Source organism: Rhododendron vialii, chromosome 2a (assembly GCF_030253575.1).
Source record: "Rhododendron vialii isolate Sample 1 chromosome 2a, ASM3025357v1".
Lineage (NCBI taxonomy): Eukaryota > Viridiplantae > Streptophyta > Magnoliopsida > Ericales > Ericaceae > Rhododendron > Rhododendron vialii.
In genome coordinates, this window is record NC_080558.1 from 11,671,089 (window position 1) to 11,691,802 (window position 20,714).

Below are 20,714 nucleotides of genomic sequence, written 5' to 3' on the forward strand. Positions count from 1 at the left end.
GGATTTGATGCGGAGGGCTCTTCTGAGGTTGGAGTTCATCATTAACTCCATCACCACAGTGTCATTATGGTTATCTGTGAAGAACTGAACTCTGTTATAGACATATATGGTTATCAGAAACAAGTCAGTGAGTCCGCACCAATTCAATAATATAGAACGTATAACGTTTTATGTGAGTTTCTGTGCTGTGAAACTCCAAAAAAACAGAACATATAACATTATATGGGAGTTACTGAACTGTGCACCTCCCAACAAAAAAATAACACATAACAACCAAATCAATGACATAATTAAAAACACCCGAACCACTAATCAAATGTCAATTTCAAATAGGAAAAAAAACGGTTTCAATACAAACAATCAATAACTATATCTGTCAGAATATAGAAAAATAACCACATATGAGTTTATATGGTGAAAGAATGACAGTTAACATACACATATAGCATTACATGTGAAAACATGTAACATTATTCGTGGTTATATGTTCTCTTTTTTTGAAATTCCATAGGACAGACGCTCACATATAACCATAAATGTTTTTTAAACACACAAATTTTATCAATATTATGATGAAAAAATAATATTATACATTAACGAATCAAAATTAATGGAGTACATGTATGGAAAAAAAAAGAGATTATATAGCATTATATGTTCTTCCATTATACGTTTAAAGAATCAGATATAAACATATAACATCATATGTTCTTCAATTATATAATAAATAAAAAAGATTCCAGAAGCTAACGTTATATGTTCTCTTTTTTGGAGTGACATAAAACAGATGCACATATAACGTCATATGGTTTACTCTATTGAATTGGTCCGCGCAGCAGCATCAATGACTTGCTTCTAATAACCATGGACGGATTCAAACATATAACATTATATGTTCAGAAAAACTGGCATATGACAATATATACTTACAAAGATTGACACATAAACAATCCACATATAATCACACAACAGTGTATCGACATTTAACCTTATATGTCTGAATCTGTCCCAAATAACCAATTGACGACATAAAGAATCGAAACAGATTGACAAATAAAAAGTCCACATATAACCACACAACAGTGTATTACCATATAACCTTATATTCACACATATTTCCACAAAACCCAGTGAATACTGACCACATATAACCATATATTCAAGCAGAAACCAAACAATAACATTAGATACACAAATAACCATTAATGTTATATGTTATAACCTAATGTTATATGTTTACATCCGGGGGTGTGGGGGCCGAGCCCCCACAGCGAAAACGATATTTTCAAGAACTTGTGGTGTAATTTCAGCCATAGAACCCGACCTAATTATATTGCAGTCGATATGTAATTAGGTTTATATGTTAAAGACTCAGATGTAAACATATAGCATCATATGTTCTTCCACTGTAATGAAAATGATTTCAGAAACTCATATATAACATTATATGATCCCATAAGTTCATCCAAAACCCTAACCAAACCAGATCTGAACAAATAGTAACAAATAACCTTATATGTTCAACCCTAAATTAAACTCGACTTACCTGTTTGTGTTGAAAACAACAGCAGTGATGCGAATGAAGCCGACGGTGGGAAAGGACGACGATCTCGTGGAGATTTGTGCAGATCTTGTTTGGTGTCGCGCTGGCGACCTATACTTTTGTCGAACACGAAGGTGATGCGAAGGTGAGATGTGATGGCGACGGCGAGGTTGGGATGGGAACAGGAGGTGGGTGGCGATGGCGACGGGAACAGGAGGCTGGGATGGGATGTGACGGCGACTGGAGGTGGGCGGCGACGGCGGCGGCGACAGGAGGTTGAGTCGAGATGCTTGTCCCGGCGGCTCCCTCCTCTCTCTCTCTCTCTCTCTCCCCACCCCCCTGAAGGAAATGAAAAAGAAACTATTATAGTGGGGTATATATAGTGATTAGGGCTACAGGGTTATATTAGTATTTTTGTAGGCTAGTGGATTTAGTGGGTTATGAAGTTTAGAAGTGGATTTAGTGGGTTATAAAACTGCTATAGTGGACTTATGAAAAATTCTCCCTTGCTAGTACCTATTGGATTTCAAAGTAAAATTTAATTTTGAGGTTCAAGTCTATAAAGAAACAACTTTGAATGCCCACTAATGGCTAAAATATAACACTAGGTACCGAAGTAGCAGTAGGGCCCGGACGAGGAAGGTGAGGTGACAATGACCGAAGAAGAAATTATAGAACCCTGGATGCTTTACCATTAGTTACTTTGTAATTCCAATTAAGTATTTTGAAATCTTACAGTTAGGTTTTCTGTGGCGAAAGACTATTGAAGTTGAAATGTGACCTGGCAACAAATTTCAATTTTCTCCCTTTATTTAGAGTTGTATTAGTGAATGTTAGGGCTTATTATGTTGTTTGTGGATTGTATAGTTGGGACCTTCTCATATCGTTGAAATGTCCAGTTCAATGTTAGCTCAATGATAATAGTAAAATAAACTCTTTTAGAGTTAAATTATATTCTTTTGGCTGAGAAAGGAGGGTGTGTGAGAGGCCGAAGGATGAGAAATCGAGGCTCACGGACAAGTTAAGGTAAATGTCTGCAAGATTTTAGATAATTCTTATTCTGTTGTCTTAGATCCATCTACAATGTAGACTACAAGTTCTTAACATTATTTTATTTCTTGAGATTAGCAAATTTGGATAAAATGCACGAAGCCGGAGCAGGGTAGAGCGTGAAGGAAATGCCTCTTGCCTGTTTTTTGGAAACTTAACATGAGAAGTCACAAGGCAGTGTGTTGCCTCTGCCCTTTTTTCTGGAAACTTAACATGAAGAAGCTCCCTTTGTGGTACTCTTTGCGAACTTTTGGCAGGATATCCATCTTCCTAAGAAATTGACTGATGTATGTCTTGTAGATTGGAATTAAGCCCCTATTAGTATATATTTTCAGTCTAGTTGCTCCCTTGTTTTAATTTTCCTTCCTGCATGCAAATGATACCTGAGGAGAGCTCTCCACGAAAGGGAGCTTCTTCAGCTCTGTTCAATTCTAACATGGCTGCCCCCAGGTTTGCCCCAGACATCATTTTCCGGGCCCATTTTGTTGATGGGAACTGTTTCGGGAACTTCCCTTCCAATCACGAACCACATCGCTGTAAATATGGTTTCACTAGAGTCTATCATAAGAATAAGGAATATTCCTTCATATGCCTCAAGAGGCTTCCACCTGTCCCCTGGGCCCTATACTTGCTTAATCATATCAGAATTCACAGGGATTTGCTCCTACGTACTAATCAGGGACTTATAGGCTATGTTTCCACTGATTGATAAGTTCTGAACTAGTCAACAGTAGTTTTATCTTTATTCTAATTCTTTTCGCATTTGTTAGCTCAAAAAGTAAAAAATTATGAATTTTACACTAATATTTTGGAAAATATTCAAAGAATAGCTCAAAAAGTCAATTGTTGAACTTTTTCTTTGATATATTTAAAAATATTTGCGTAAAAGCAACAAGTTTTCAGACACTCAGAACAGGGTCTAAACTTTCTTCAGATACTCAGGGCAGGGTCTTAACTTAGTCTCTAAACTTGCAATGATATCTGGGATTACTTTCTTCGGACTCTCAGAGCAGTATGGAGGGAGAAAAACACGAGTGAAGAAGGAAGAATGCACCCAAATTGCAGCAATGCATCAACACAGTTTCACCACAGCGGTGTTGAAACACTCCATCAATAGTCCATGCACCTCAGCAGAGGAGCAGCGGTGTTGGAGGCGAAGGGGTAGCGGCACCGAAACTGTAATTTTCAACTTCAAGCAATCTGTCTCTACGTGTACCACCTGTTCCTTTCCCGGCCTGGATTGACAGAGAATATAGTTTATGGAAACAACTAAACGAGGGCCGGAATGTGACTTGGGTAAATAGGCGGACGTATGGTTTCTGGATGTAATTCAAGATTTCATTGGATGTGAAATGGCGTTGGAATCTCACCCTCTCAAAGATTGTTACCACAATTTCTTCCAAGGACCGAGAGCGACAAAGAAACCAAATTCCGGAACAAAATCCATCGCAAAAAATTAAATACAACTACCCCCACCTCGGCTAGGACCATTCCATGGCCAGTTGAGCACCCGAAGGGTAAGGATCCAAATCTAAGCCTGCTTACCCCGCTGAAACGACGTCTTTTACCTTACACCTGTTTGCGTTTCTTTCTTAAAAGGCAAGTGATTAATCAAGTGATCAGTGAGCAAGTGAATTAGGCAAATTACTTTTCCTCGGTTCATTTTATTTGACAAGACAAATTGCAAGAACTTAATTTCATATAGTCAATAAACGGGTAAGGTAACACCAAGATTTTTCACGAAATTACCTGAAAACAGATCCTAGAAACGACAGTAACTTCAAACTATCTTTTCTGCGGAAGATAGTAACACGTAGAGTGTCTTGTCTTTCACTGCCAGAATGCCAGCTATTGCGACAATCGCGAGTGGTAGTCCTTCACATTTTTCTGCTATATGCTTACCAATGCCAACCAACTCCAGTGGGCAACATTTATTCCCGAATACTTGTTTAATGTTAGATGTCTATAATTGTAATTATATAAAACATGAATCAAGTAATAGGAGTTTAACAGTTCATATGACAAGAATCAGAAATATTTGAAATAGAAATTCTTAAACAGAAATTAGAAATAGGAAACATATGACAAAAGTACAAGGAAGCATATGTTCAAATCACTATGTTTAGTCATACTACATATACTAATTATCTTTTCTTTTTCTTTTTTGAAACAAATACCTTCTTTTGTAACAACTCCCAACTGTAACTTTTTGGTAAGAGAGCCAAACAATGCCAGACGCAGTGGATGCTATTAGGTTCAACAAGTAGTCGACTAGTGAACATCACTTTACTGCCATTGCATGATCTTAATTTCGATATCATTCTAGGCTTCAATGCCCCATATGTCATCCATGACAATGAGATATTTCTTACCCATCAAGCATTTATGCGTGTCTTCTCCAATTTATGCTTAGTAATCTTCTCGTAATCTCCATGTTTTTTTGGGGAAGCTGATTCCAAAATACGAATCAACTAATCTCTCTTCGTAGTCTTATCATATTCTTGAGAAACATTGACCCACGCACGAATATCAAAGGTTTGTAACATTCTAGGATGATCATACACTTCTCTTGCCAAAGTAGTTTTGCCACCTCCACCTCCAGCTACACTGATGATTGATATTATCTCTAGATGTTCACCCTCTCCATATCTGCACAAATACACTCACTACTCAGTCCAACAAAACGACAGTATTGAATCATCTTTATAAAAAGTCATGAATGTAGATCTATTCCATAATCCGCCAATTGCTATTCTAATCTCCACCCCAAAAAAGTAGATAAGATAAAATATCAGTGAAAAAGCCACCTTCAAATTGCCATTAAAAATGACGTTTAAAGCCATTCATAATTTAGGTCCAAATTAAAAGGGACCTGTAGCATACCACAACCACCAGTACTTTCACCATTATCAGACACGCTAGAAGTCCATCGGTACGACGTCACACGAGTTCCAATGGAAATCAACGACCTTATCCCTGTATTTAGTAACAAGCGGTGAACAATGAGAGAACCAAACTCGATCTCATGAGCAAACTGCAACAAGGAAATTAATGGTCATGAACAGAATTCAAACAGGAATTGATGGCGACGTACGAAGACACAAGCCGATTAGCAAAATTTTGGCTTTTTGTTTCTCTTGCATGTTTCATTGGCTTCAAGGATTTTCATTAACTACAAGTCGGTCAATCTTGCATTATTATTTTCAATACTACATGACAAATGCAGAACTTCCAGTTAAGCAATAGGCAAAAAAGCCAATAAACACTTCTTTTCTGCAGATGCACTACTTAAAGAAATCAAGGACAAACGGTCTAAACCAATTCCAGCTGCTACTTCAGGATAAAAGCAGCTAAGATGATATTTGAATACCCCTCTTTTAGCATATAGATGCCTCAACTTTACCCTCTTAAATATATCGCTTGGTAATAGAATGGTTTCCCAATTAAGGTTATTCATACTTGGAGGTAGGGGTGGCAAATTGGACCAAAACCCATTAATCAACTCAGACCCATCCACTAGAAAATAGACCAAACCCAACCCATTTATTAATTGGGTTAGAATGGGTCTGACCAATCTAACCCATTTATTAATTGGGTCTTAGTTGGATCTTAATTGGGTCAACTTAAATGACCCAATAAGTCATGAACATGACCCAGCTAATTTGAACCCTTCAATTTAGTCGATCTCCTATTAATTTGCACTGACTTTTCTCGCTCTCTCTCTCTCTCTCTCTCTCTCTCTCTCTCTCTCTCTCTCATAGTACAGGACAAATCATTACTTGCTCTTCTGGTTTTCCAATTCTCTCTCTCTCTCTCTCTCATTTTCTATAAATTGTTTTCCGTTTTTGGGTTTTTTTCTTGGGTAATCGAAAGAAATTTATACAATCAAAGAAGTTTCCAAATTTTATACAAGTCCCAAATTTTTTTCTGTACCTGCACCTTGAAATATGTTTAGAGAGAGAAAATTCAACTTATAAATGGAAAGTTGGCTTGTTCGTGGCTTATTTTTTTGGCATTATTCAATTTTTTTCGCATTTATTTGTTTTTCGTTAATTTTTTTTGTGAATTATTGCTTCGTCATGATATGAGGAATCTAAAAAGTAAAAAATTAAAAAAATATTTTTTCGTCTTTATTCAAAAAAATATGAATTTCGATCGTAATTTTTCACTTTTTAGATTCCCCTCGTCATGACAAAGCAATAATCCTAAAGAAATTGACAAAATAACAAATGCGAAAAATATTTGAATAAAGATAAAAAAATAAGACACTTGGATACGCTGTGATTCGGTAATTAAGAGCGACCAATATCGTAATTTAGTGTACATGGTATTTTAGTCCTTTAAATTACGGGGGTAATACGGTTATTTTAGTGTACATATGTATTTTTAGTATATAGTATGTAATTGGGTTAATGGGCGGGTCGGGTTTGCTTTTAAATAAATGGGTTGGGTTGGGTATGGGTAACTAGACTCATAATTAATGGGTCTAAATGGGTCAATGACCCATTAAAGACCCAACCCACTTGTAACTTACCCATTTTGACCCAAACCCGCCCATTTGCCACCCCTACTTAGAGGTAAAGGGTTTCTAGGTTGAAGGAGTCAAAAAATTGCTCAAAGATCGATGGGTCATTTGGTAAATGAAATAGATTACTTGTTAATATTTCTCCTTAGCATTCAGAGGAGATACAAAAAAACATCTTGAGATGTTTAAGGTTTTGTTCAAAGGATGACAGATTTGATCCATACGATAAATGAGTGGAGTTTGGCATGCCGAGGGACAGAAACGAATGAGCGTTTCGAGTACAAGACTTTAAGGAAGCCTCATGAAGGAACACACTTAAAATGAAGAGGTGACGATGCTTAGTTGCAGTAGGAAAAGTATCATCCCTGTAAATTTGCACAAGGAAGTTATCCTACTTGGCTTTTTTCAAACATAATTCATGTTGAAGATCATGGATACAACATGCTTTAATTCCTCCAAAGGACCTTTTCCTAGCTACCGTTACGAGATTTCTCCCAATAAGACTGCTTAAGTAATCCTTTGCTATGTTCTCTAACCTTTTATCCCCTTCACTTTGCTGAATAAAACCCTCCGTGATCCATAACCATATCAACTAGCATAAGAGGATTTCAAAATCTTCAGGGAACCCTCCAATATAAACAAAATGCGCTTTCAAATGAAGAGGAAGGTGATTGTAACTAAGTTCTTGTATCTCCCTGCAGCCGTCCTGTTTTTTGGCAACGATAGGACTTAAACGTTTGGAAACTTTTCCCACACTTTGAGGGTCTTGTCTTCATCTACCAGAATGCCAGCTGTTGCGAGAATCGCGAGTCGTAGTTGCTTCGTTCGTCGATATATATCAAACGATCACCCCAAACGTAGGGTAAATACGTCCAGTTGAAGCATAATAATCCGGAAGACTGGTATCGTACCCAAGGGAAAATTTATTATGGCTTGGATGGATTTGTAGATGTAAGCAAGGTTTTAGGCTTTTAGACAGCCAACTTTGTTTTACTTTAAGCGGTGGAAATAAAAAGGCTAGATTAAAAGCGAATAAACTAATAAAAAGCAGGCTCGGTCTAGGAGATCTTAACACCCACGACTCAAGTCCAATTACATTTCTCACCCAATTACGCGGTTTGAAAAACTCAACCCGAAAGATAAAATGGTTCGTCTACCAAGCAAGCTCTAGAATTCATTTAGCAAACGCCTCGTGCGACAGAGCTCCAAGCATCATGTGTGGTAAGTAGGCGATGCTCTTACCTACACATGATCAAGGAGGTTAACACCTCGTGCGATTTGACAAACAAACCCGAACTTCGCATCGATTTTCGTACCAAAGATTCAAACTTTATGGTGAAAAATGCAATTTTACTCGAGCCATGAAGTGCTAATCATGTCACACCCTCGATTTTAAACATAATAATAAATGAATTTTCATAAATAAAATCTCACATTTATCCGTACGATACCCCAAAATAGGTTAACGTTTCCATGAGGTTACATCCTTGGCTCCGAGGTCCAAATCGTCATAATTACCGAATATCAAAAGAGAGTTAAGAACTTACAATATTCCTTAGTCAAAAGATTTACTAATAATGTTACAAAGACATCTTCCAAAAATAGATTTACAAAGATGGCTAAATAACCCTTCAATGTTAGCTTTCAAAAGAATATTCAGTTCCATGCACTCCAATCATGATGCTACCTGAAAGATAATGTAAGGTATGAGCTACACTAGCCCAGTAGAAAGCTCTAATCTAACAATGTATGCAAATGAAACGTAGGAGTGATCACATGATGAACAAGGCAACAAGTCTTGATGAATGGGTAACAACGGCAATTCAAAATCCAATCTTTCAGTTCAGTACTACCCACATGACTCAATGAGTAACCTTTCAAGCACCATGTGTCCAAGTGTGTTTCGTACAAGTGTCTTGAGCCGAAGCTCCTTCCGGGCTTGTTAAAGAACCCTGAAGTCCTCTGCCAGGCATTTTACCTGATGGGAGGTCCTGAAGTATAAAACATGAGCATATAGCTCCTGCCAAGCTTGTTAAAGAATCCCGAAGTCCTCTGCCGGGCACTCACCCGTCGATGAGTCCTGAAACGTTCTTGTCGTGTCCGTAAAGTTTCGAAATCCTTTTTCCAACTAGTCCGTACTGTTCAAATCCAACTTTGGTTTATAAAGCGATTTTCATAAATCACGATCAAACGAGTATTAGGGTCTTGGATACATCCAACGAAGTCATTAGGTGCGAGTAATCATGTAAAAGATCTTTTGGGAAGTATTAGAGTAGGTTGGAATTGATTGGGAACCAAAACGGTGAAAAATGGAGCAAGACAGTGAAAGCTGGAGATAAGCAACTTGTATCGATACCTAACACAAAGGTATCGATACCATTTGGTCAAAAATGGTTCCAGACGCAAGGGTATCGATAACAATGGCAAATGGTATCGATAACAAGTGATTATCTAGATTTTTGAACACAAAGGTATCGATAACAAAGGCTAAGGTATCGATAACAAAGGCTGTTCGAGCAGAATTTCTGCAGATTTTCATGAGTTTCTTGACAACAACAACTTCAACAACAACAACAACGATCAAAGACACCAATCGAGCTACAAGAAATAAGTCATAAACATATATTGAAAGTTAGAACTCCCTACCTCAAAGATCGAAGAACGAATTCAAAGAATTTCCAAGCCCTAGCCCCAAATCTTGAAACCGAACGGAATATGCCTCCACCGAGCTCAAACCAATGATAAACGAGCTCTACTACGCAATGTAATGAAGGATTGAAGGTTGTTTTGTGAAGGCTCTAGGGTGATTTTGGATGAGAGCACGAGAGAGGGTGAGGGAGCCGAGAGAGGGATGAGGGAACGGGGGAGTGAGAGAGAAGAGTATTGGGGAATTTTTATTCCCTACACACATACATATATTATATATATACACTAAGCACATATCACACACTCACCCCTCAAATGCAACATTTTATCACATTAGCCCCAATTCTCAATAACTCAAATCAATTTGCAATGTTTTATTTCTTATAAAACATTTCAATAGATTTTATAAATTTACGGGTCTTTACAAATTACCCTATGACCTAACCTTAGAAAACTACTCACACATATCTATGAAGATAAGAGCAAGCAAAAATCTAGCTAACATATTTGAAATAACAACACTTGAAGAAAATTAGATTAAACGATAAATCGGATGATTGTCTACAACTTTAATGAAGGCTAAAGTAGCATAAAACTGAAATGGTCAATGAGTTAAGTGTTTGTGTCAACTTGGTCCCTGTAGTTGTAATTGACTCGATTTACACTATGTACTTTCCATTTTGTTCCAATTTGGTCCAATTGCTAACTGCCGTTAGTCCGCCGTTAGTCTTTTTAAATAAAGACAAAAATAAACCAATTTTTTCGTTTTTATTCAAAATAAAATTGAATTTCGATGGTAATTTTTTACTTTTTAGATTCTTCTTGTCATGATGAAGCAATAATCTCCAAAAGATTGACAAAAAACTAACAAATGCAAAAAAAAAAATTGAATAAGGATAAAAAAAAAGCCATTTGGCTTATTTAGCCGAACAACCCCTGAGTTTATGTAATATTCTGACTTTTGGACATGGATCTATATGATGTTGTGACTTTTGGACATGATTCTATATGCATTTTCAGTACTATGCAGAAAAATATGGCATTTCAGTACTTGTCCACAAGTTGAACAAGTAGACAATACCAGTGGTTATGTTGCCTCATAGCTGATCATGAAAATGTTGAATTGAAGGGCAACTTTTTGTAGAAAATTATAACCAAATTTCTTCTCAGGTGCCTCCTTATCAATGGAGAATGGAAGAATGAGCTATGTTTTGGTTCAGAGGTATATTAGGTAGGCCTGTGCAAAAAATTCGTCCACCCGCGAACCCGACCCGACACGACCCGAAGGGTCTCAAGCGGGGTCGAACATGTGGTTCAGATGGGCACAAGTTCATTTTCTGTTAAAAATCAGATTTCGGTTCGAGGTCCGAATTGGTGTGTTTCTTACCCGACCTAACCAATTTATAAGGATAAATTCAATTTTTGGTCGAACCCGACCCGACCCAACGTAAAAAATCGAGCTCGGGGACGGTTCTTACTCCTTTTTGGTACGGTTTTGTGGGCCTAAACATTTGTTACCCGACATGTCGGGTCAGGTTCGAGGGTCAAACTTGACCCACCCGACCTGTGCACACCCCTAATATTAGGACAAGAGAGGAATGAGAGAATTACTATTTTAACCTCAAAAAAGTGGGCCATTTGATTTTGCTGTTAAAAGGACTAACGACGGTTAGTAATTGGACCAAGTTAGAACAAAATGGGAAGTACAGAGTGTAAATCGAGCCAATTACAACTACAGGGACCAAGCTGACACAAACACTTAACTACAGGGACCATTTCAGTTTTTTTCCCAAAATTAAATATTCAAAAGCTGAAAATGAAGAACACTAAGAACATTCAAAAAGTAATTCAAAATCTAGGCTAGATCTAAAATTATGCAATCAAAAGTTGTTTGTACAAGTGACATCACTCCTATTTATATCTCCAAGGTTTGCACACGGAATATGCTCAAAATGCTCCCAAAAATGCCCGGCTAAAACCCTCAGCATCAATGGAGAATGACTTAATGCTGCTGTGCTAAAGGCCTCGGCATCGATTGAGGTTGAGACTTCTCATCGATGCCGAAGTGGCTTCAAGGCTGCTGAGGCTGCTGCTAGCTGATTCGGTACCGATTGAGCACGTTTCTTCCCATCGATGCCGATGCAGTTAGGTGCTGTCGAAGGAGCTCGCTACTGATGGAAGAGTTTTCCTTCCATCGATGCCGAGGCCCTTGTGGCCAGCACTTGGTTTTGCTCTCTGCCTTGGCCATCGCCTTGCCTTGGTGAGCCGTCGGGTCTTTGAATGTTCGTTTGTTCTTGGATTCTGGTGACTCAGTTCTTGATCATCTTTAAACCTTGGATGTCTTGACAAACTTTGGCTTTAAAACTCCTGCATCGCACGACTTTTCTACGAAACAGAACTAAAATACTTTACGTGCAAACATAATTAAGAATAACTAAATTAACAATAAAAATAACTAAGACTAGACAACTAGCGCCCCCTTCAATGCATTATTGGGTGCTTATCAGTAGTCCTTCACATTTTTCTGCTATATGCTTACCGATGCCAACCAACTCCGGTGGGGAACATTTCTTCCCGAATACCTGTTCAATATATATGTGTAGTATTAGATGTCTATAAATGTAATTACATAAAACTTGAACCAAGTAATCGGAGTTTAACAATTCATATATATGACAAAAATAAGAAACATTTAAAGAAATCCTTAAAAAGAAATTCGAAATAGGAAACATATGACAAAAGTAGAAGGAAGCATATGTTCAAATCACTCTGTTTAGTTATAGTATGTATACCAATTTTCTTTTCTTTTCTTTTTTTGAAACAAATACCTTCTTCTGTAACAACTCCCAACTACAACTATCTAGTAAGTGGTAAGGGAGCCAAATAATGAGGGATGCAATGGAAGCTATTAGGTTCAACAGGTTGTCGATTAGTGAACAATACTTTACTGCAATTGCATTCCTTAGGGAGTGATCTTTGGATATCATTCCAGGCTTGAGTGCCCCATATGTCATCCATGACAATGAGATATTTCTTACCCTTTAAGCATTTGTGCGTGTCTTCTCCCAATATATCCTCACTACTCTTCTCATAATCTCCATGGTTTTTTGGGGGAGCTTATTCCAAAATACGAATCAACAAATTCCTCTTCATAGTCTTATCAAGATCTTGAGAAACATTGACCCATGCACGAATTTCAAAGGTATGTGACATCAAAGGATGATAGTACACTTCTATAGCTAAAGTGGTTTTGCCGCCTCCAACTGCACCAACAATTGATATTATCTCCAGCCGTCCGCCCTTTCCACTGTCGAGTCGTGAAGCTTTCCCATTAATGTCTCTACCTCCTCTTTGAAACCAACCACCACCTTCTCTTCTGCCACTTTGCATGTGTTGCCCCCTCCTGATAAACTTGAACCTCCTGTCGGGAAAAAAGAAGGGTTATGATGAATGACAAAGCCAAAAATTACTCTAGGGCCTTGTTGTTTTGACTTAGTATTTGCATATATATTTTACTCCTATTCGATTTGTCTGATAAATTTTAACACTTAACTTGACATGGGACTAGCTATTTTTACTCAAACAAATCAAACCACTATCCTACTAGTACTCCCTATAACAGTTGCAAAATAACAGGATTGGGAAATAGGGCGAATTTGGCGATATTGTGCGCCACTCTAATGCACGGACGACTAATGAAATGAAAAAAACAAGAAACAACTAACAAGCTCCAGAATTGGGTATGAGTTTACCAAAGTTACCAGAAAATATGAACCTCGACGTACGTAGCAGGATACTCAAGTAGCAGAGCCCAAATGAGTGAAACAAAAAAAAAAAAACAAGATTTGCAATGGTTTAACAAACCACATAAATCCCAATGCTTGTATGTATGGACATGCATCTCACGGAACAAAAACATGGGGGCAAGCATGCGGGCTTTGTAAATGATTTTGACCGACCACATAATATTGTAATTACAACAGGGAGGCATCACCGGCTTGAAGATAGCACTGATCGACGAACTTAACCAAGGATATCTCCAAGATATGGTTTGTATGGGATCAATATTAAGTTATAATATCTGACAATCTCCGGCCAAGATTCAAAGTTAAGTATGCCTTTAGTGGGTTAGAACTTACTGGCCGGTCACGGATCTTAATCTATGGATTTGGGTCATGACATATGTATTCGATTCGATACAGAGAACATGTATTAATTTGACCTATCATATTATTAACATATTCACATGGAAAAGAATTTGAATCCATTTGAGGGATCGGTATATATATAGCACTACAACAATAAACAGAAATGCCATTCTCAGAAACTATAGAAATATTAATCATCATAAAAAAAGGCTATCAATGGAGTACTTATAGAGGTCACGCCTGTACTAATTAGCCAGAAAATATGAGCTTTATCTAAATTCAGTAGTGAAATCAGGTTCTTCTACCACATAACCAAATCCCAAAAAAAAATCGAAGTTCATATAACTGAGATCTAGAAACGATGCTTCCAATAACAGTTTGTATTCTGTAAATGTAAAAACAACACATTGGGGCACGAAAGATTTTTTTTTTGAAAAACAACAAATTTCATGAAAGAATTTCCTATGTATCTCATCGACCACTGGAAACATGCACTCACCATTGACAGTAATGAGAATAGTCATAGAGCATAGGCTAATGGTGGTTTATCAAATAAATTAACCAACTTCCAAGTGAAGATCGAAGGGGAGATAAAGAAGAGATCGACAATGGGGACAATAGGGACAATTGCCAATAATTAAAAATTTGCTGTAATCCAAATGACTAAAATTTGATGACACAGACGTGAATGACACACAGCCACACAAAGCACTCTATTATACAAACTCCCCACTTCACACATTTGGCACTCTCATTACTCTCTCACCTCACTCTCTGCCTGTAGCCTTGCACACACACCAGGCCCACAAAATTTAGCTTACCATTATCCAACAGCATAGACAGTAGAAATTAAAACCGAGGTTTATGAGAAATGCATGGACAGTCACTTCTGTCGTGGTTCCAACTAATAATAATTATATTTGGCCAAAAGATTTATGCAATCATCATCTCCTCTTGCATTTCTTTGCACTTCCAGAATCTCCTTGGCCGATTTCTCCGCAGAGCGACTGCACCTAATTACCTCAATTTTGCAAAGTTCGTTTAGATTAGCAAACTCAATTGGGATCTGCTTCAGATGTGTGCAATGATTAACCACTAAGACCTCAAGTCTCGGAAATGGATATTCGGAAGCATTCCATTCTTTGATGTCCAGATCCTGCAACCTCAAGTACTTGAGTTGAGAGAACCCCTCCTCAACTTCACCTGTGATCCAAATTGGTCCTTGACAGGCCCGCTCTAACAATTTGAGAACCTCAAGGAACGGCAAGGTTTGGAGGATTGATAGCTCCTCCCATTTTAAGCACGTATTCCCCAAAGTTAGCCGTGTAACAGTCGGAGGAAACTTCAGCTCTGGCGGAAGGGTAGTTGCCTCGTTCGGAATGCGGCATTGGTTAAAACTGAGTGTCTCAAGGCAATTCAAGAACTCTAGGTCGGGGAGCATCAAAACAAAAGCATTGGATATTAGTTCTCCATGAAATCCTAGCTTCCTAAGATTGGGAGTCCTTACCAAGAAATTTCGGCACTTCTCACAAGGACATATTTGATGCAAGGTCTGTAAGCTATCCAAGTTGAACGAAGGGTCAAAATCAATTCCAGCTGCTATGTCAGGATAACGGCCTCTGCTAAGATGATATTTGAATACCCCTCCTTTAGCATATAGATGCCTCAACTTAACCATCTTAAATGTATCGCGAGGCAACATAATGGTTTTCAAATTCAAGCCAATCGACCGAGCTCGGAGGTAAAGGGTTTCTAGGTTGAAGAGGTTGGAAAATGGAGATGCAAAGTTCGATGTGTGAACTGGTAAATTAAGTGCCAAGTATCTCAAATGAACTAGATGTGCTATATCTCCTTCGCATTCATCGGAGATGAAACACAACACCCTCAGAAGTTCAAAGTTTTCAACAAAGAATGCCAAATTTGTTTCAGGGCATTTAAAAGTGGAGTTTCGCGAGACGAGGCACAGAAGAGAACGAAGGTTTTGAGTACGAGGCATGAAGGAAAAGTACTTACGAAAGAACCGGCTGCCAATGAAGAGGCGACGATGGTAAGTTGCATCATGACGTAAAAAAGTATCCTTGTAAATTTGCAAAAGGAAAGTATCCTCCTCGGCTTTTTTCAAGCATAATTCACGCAATAGATCATGGATACGGCATGCTTTAATTCCTCCACAGGACCTTTTCCTAGCTACCATTACGAGATTTCTATCAATAAGATTTCTTAAGTAATATTTTGCTACGTCCTCCAAGCATTCATCCCCTTCAATTTGCTGAATAAATCCCTCTGCGATCCATAACCATACCAACTCGCGTACAACGATTTCAGAATCTTCGGGGAATCCTCCAACATAAACAAAACATGCTTTCAAATGAAGAGGCAGGTGATTATAACTAAGTTCTAGTATCTTCATGCAGCCGTCCAGGTTGTTGGCAATGATCGAACTTAAACGTTTGGAAACTTTCTCCCACACGTCGAGTGTCTTGTCTTCAACTTTCAGAATGCCAGCTATTGCAACAATTCCGAGTGGTAGTCCTCCACATTTTTTTGCTATCCGCTCACCGATGCCAACCAACTTCGGTGGGCAAGATTCCTTCCCGAATACCTGTTCAATAAATATGTGCAATATTAGATGTCTACAATTGTAATTACATAAAACTTGATCCAAGTAATAGGAAAATGATGTGACAAGAAATAATAATATTTAAAATAGAAACTCTTAAAAAGGAAATTAGAAATAGGAAACATATGACAAAAGTACAGGGAAGCATATGTTCAAATCAGTATGTTTAGGTATACTACGTATACTAATTTTCTTTTCTTTTTCCTTTTGAAACTCTTACCTTTTTTTCTAACAACTCCCAACTGCGACTTTCTGGTAAGGGAGCCAAATAATGAGGGACGCAACGGATGCTATTGGGTTCAACAGGTAGTCGACTAGTGAACAACACTTTACTGCCATTGCATTCCTTAGGAAGTGATCTTTGGATATCATTCCAGGCTTCAATGCCCCATATGTCATCCAGGACAATGAGATATTTCTTACCCTTCAAGCATTTGTGCATGACTTCTCCCAATTTATCCTCACTACTCTTCTCGTAATCTCCAATTTTGCTTGGGGAAACTAATTCCAAAATACGAATCAACAAATTCCCCTTCATAGTCTTATCATAATCTTGAGAAACATCGACCCATGCACGAATTTCAAAGCTATGTGATGTCAAACGATGATCATACACTTCTTTGGCCAAAGTGGTTTTGCCACCTCCAGCTGCACCGACGATTGATATTATCTCCAGCCGTCCACCCTCTCCACTGTCGAGAAGCTTTCCCATTAATGTCATCACCTCCTCCTTGAAACCAACCACCACCTTCTCTTCAGCCACTTTGGATGTGTATCTCCCTTGGGATGTGTTTCTCCCTCTTGATGAGCTTGAACCTCCTGTTGGGAAATAAAAAGAACGGTTATCATCAAGGACGGAACCAAAAGTCATGTGAGGAGCCTATTGTTTTGATCAAGCATTTTACACATATATTTTATGTGATTTAATCACTTAACTTGACGCGGGACTCTAGTTGAAAACCTAGTTTACTTAGTCTCCTATTTTTACTCCAACATATATCAAACCAAGTACACTCCTATAACAGTTGCAAAATAATAGGATTGGTTTGTAACACATAACAACCTTTTTCTTAGAACGTTATTGAATAAGCTAGTTTTTCTCAAAAGGCGCATTAATTCCAATTCACTGACTTCGTTATCACAGTATTTACTCCTCTTATTCTTCCTTCAAACACGACGTCTCCTTTGCTCTATTATTATATCCTCTTCATCACTGGTTTATGTATGGCTCAGATTCTATTATATTTTCCGTATATAGATCATATTTGCTGCTGGATTTCGTACAGTTTAGAGTGTCAGAAAGCTACACGGTTAAATTGTGATTTTAATTCGATGCACATAAGAGAACTTGAAGGTCGTATACATCTTGGTGAAAGAACATCTACCCCATGCAGAAGGGGGTGTTATCCTTCCTAAGCCACAGTAATGAATATTACTTAGAATTATATACGATTTTAGCATAAATTCCAATCACATACATGTTCTCCAATAGGGCCATAGTAAGGTTAGTAAAAATTTAAATATGTGTTTTGGAATAGAACAATTTCTCATATCCCATTTTTCAGAGCTTGTCACTAAAGAAATTTGCTTTGCTTATATCATATTTTTGACATGATATTATCCCCATAAGAGCCCGACCAACATAGCTGAAACTGAAAACATAGAACACTGGGTGGTTTCTGAAGATTAAAATGCTGAAAAAAATGTACCAATACCTTCAATTTTGGAAAAAGAGTGCTCAAGTTCTTCGACTGCTACTCCATTAATGTCATACATATTCTCGTCATAAATCTGCTTTACCTTAGCCATAAGAGTCTTGATCTTCTTTTTGACACTTTCAAGGTCAAGGGAAAGATGATTCCAATTTTGATTTGCCTTTAAAGCTTGAACTACAAACCGTTCTATGATATTCTCTGCCTCGAATACCACGTCTTTGATCTGCCTCACCAGATTTATCACTTCTAAATGCTTATTGCGTTTCTTCTCTGTAACCTTGAGGAATATTCTCATATACTCTATCTCCTCCTTAAGAGATTCAAGCTTCTCTCTTGTGAATGATGAGAACCCAGAGCTCATTATAAGTTGCTTCAAGTTCTCATGGAAAAAATCAACATCAAAGTCACCCATCTCTCTCTCCAAAAGGAGATTGATCAGGTAAAGCAAGTTAGAGATGAGATAGAGGAAGAACAAATTGATGGAACAGGTCTAGAATATATTGTGGTTTATAATAACAGCTACACCAGCTATATGATACATAAAATTGTCATTAGAATGATGTAGCGGTGGTATTATTAAAATAAGTTGTGTTCCCAATGTATATTTTTGGTTTATATAAGTCCGAATGCCGCCACACCATTGCGTAAATTTCAATGATACCCCCTCTATTCTACTGAAATCACATTGACAACCCTCTTACTCTATAAAATCATGCTGCTCCTCCTTGCTTTGTGACTGTATGGGAGTTCATTTGTTTTTATGAACAATAAAAAAGGATCAATTTTCTTATTCTTTGAAGACGAATACAAAGATTAAAAGGTCACACGACAATGGGCCGGGCATCACGATAAGGAGCATACATTAACATTTTGAGTTCATTATTTGTAAACTGTCAGTTGACCAAATAGATCAAGTACCTTTTTTTTGGAACTACCCAACATCAAGAGAAACGCATTTGCCTATACGAACACTACCCTTAGTTTACTAATACTAAATGACAAGAAATTGATAAATTCACGAAATCAAAACTCTCTCACCACCTCTTCTCTTTTCTCGTATCACCATCATTCTAACCTAATGATAGTCTCCCACACAAGCCCACCCAGGTTTTGTGTGATTACCACACCCCACGGCTTTGAAGAAAGCACCCAAAATTAGGCTCCATTTGGACAATATTAATTATTTTGTCTTTTTTCTTTAGATTGTTAGTTTTGTGTCAGTTTCTTCTTTTAATTAGTCATTTGCAACGAGGAAGGAAATATAAAAGCAAACAATTCTATCTGAAATTGAAATTTTCACAAAAGGCAAAACCCATCAACTTTTTATTTTTTATTTTGCAGTATATTGTCATTTCTGAATTTCTTTTAAGTTCTACTCATAATCTTGTATATTCTTAGCTCAAAATAAAAAAATAAATCAAGTCACTTCAAACTTGAGTTTAGGAAAATGACTTGTGCGCCTCACTTTTTTGTAAGTGCACTCCAAATTTTGTGTTGTTGTCGGTTTTTCTTTTGTATATTATCTAAAGCATACACAAAGATAACTTGGAAGTGCATCCTTGAAAATGTGGAGTGTAAAAATAATTTTCTTTAGATGATTTAAACACTTTGTCAGTAATTCAAAATTATCGAGATATGGGCCCAATCTTTCGGCTCCCCAATTCTCTCTGATCACTGGCCACATAGAAATGGATCTTTTCACTATACACCTTGTAAATATAGACCGTTAGATTGTAAAATGGGTCAATCACTTCCACTAAAGGGGATGTGAGTGTGATGTCAATAGAATCGAGGGGGTATAGTGAAATTTACCCTAGTTTATTTGCTTCTTTTTTTTCCATCAAGCTGTAAGAGAATAGAAGTATAAGAATTAATGAAATTGAATCAATTGATCCACAGTCACTATATGCCTAACCCAACTGCTAGGGCCATTTTAGGAGAGAACGATCTAAAGAATTTCACAGTCATTATAAATTTAACCCAACTACAATCCTCACTAGGGACATATGCTTATCTTGTGTAACTCTTTTTTTCCTATTATTTAAGTTATTATTATTTTGACAACGTTACAATACCCATAAGGAGAAGAAATAATCTCAACAGATACAAATGGACCTACATGCAGGTCAAAAAGATTCGAACTCATTCCCCTTATATAATATGGGCTTGCCATATGAAACCGCGGTAGACCCGCATGAGATGCTGGTAGCTATGAAATTGATAAAGCAACTTCTGAAATGCATTTATGAAAATGTGGAGAACCCTATTTTATTTGCATATCCTTACGGACCTTACTGATAAAATATTGTGACGGTTAAGTCTAGCAGGTAGTTAACAGCTCAATTCTGTACTAAAAAAATGTCAATCGAATCTAACAGTTGTATCATGATATGGGCTCGCCATACAAAAAGGCGCTTGACCCGCACAATTAAGGAGGTGGTCTTGAATTGTGGGAACAGGTAGCTTT

The 20,714-nt window shown here is 37.5% G+C and overlaps 1 protein-coding gene across 1 annotated transcript in view; it reads right to left on the reverse strand.

Annotated features, from left to right (window-relative positions):
• The window catches only part of LOC131316425 (putative late blight resistance protein homolog R1B-23), a 113,511-nt gene extending 94,628 nt beyond the window's left edge, over nucleotides 1-18,883 (reverse strand). The window contains exons 1-2 of the mRNA XM_058345780.1: nucleotides 18,248-18,883; nucleotides 16,753-17,351 (exon numbers count right to left, since the gene is read on the reverse strand). Coding sequence (XP_058201763.1) covers nucleotides 16,753-17,351; nucleotides 18,248-18,659 — 1,011 coding nt within the window. The 5' untranslated portion in view covers nucleotides 18,660-18,883. The remainder of the gene's footprint in view (nucleotides 1-16,752; nucleotides 17,352-18,247) is intronic.
• Between the last annotated feature and the right edge of the window lie 1,831 nt (nucleotides 18,884-20,714).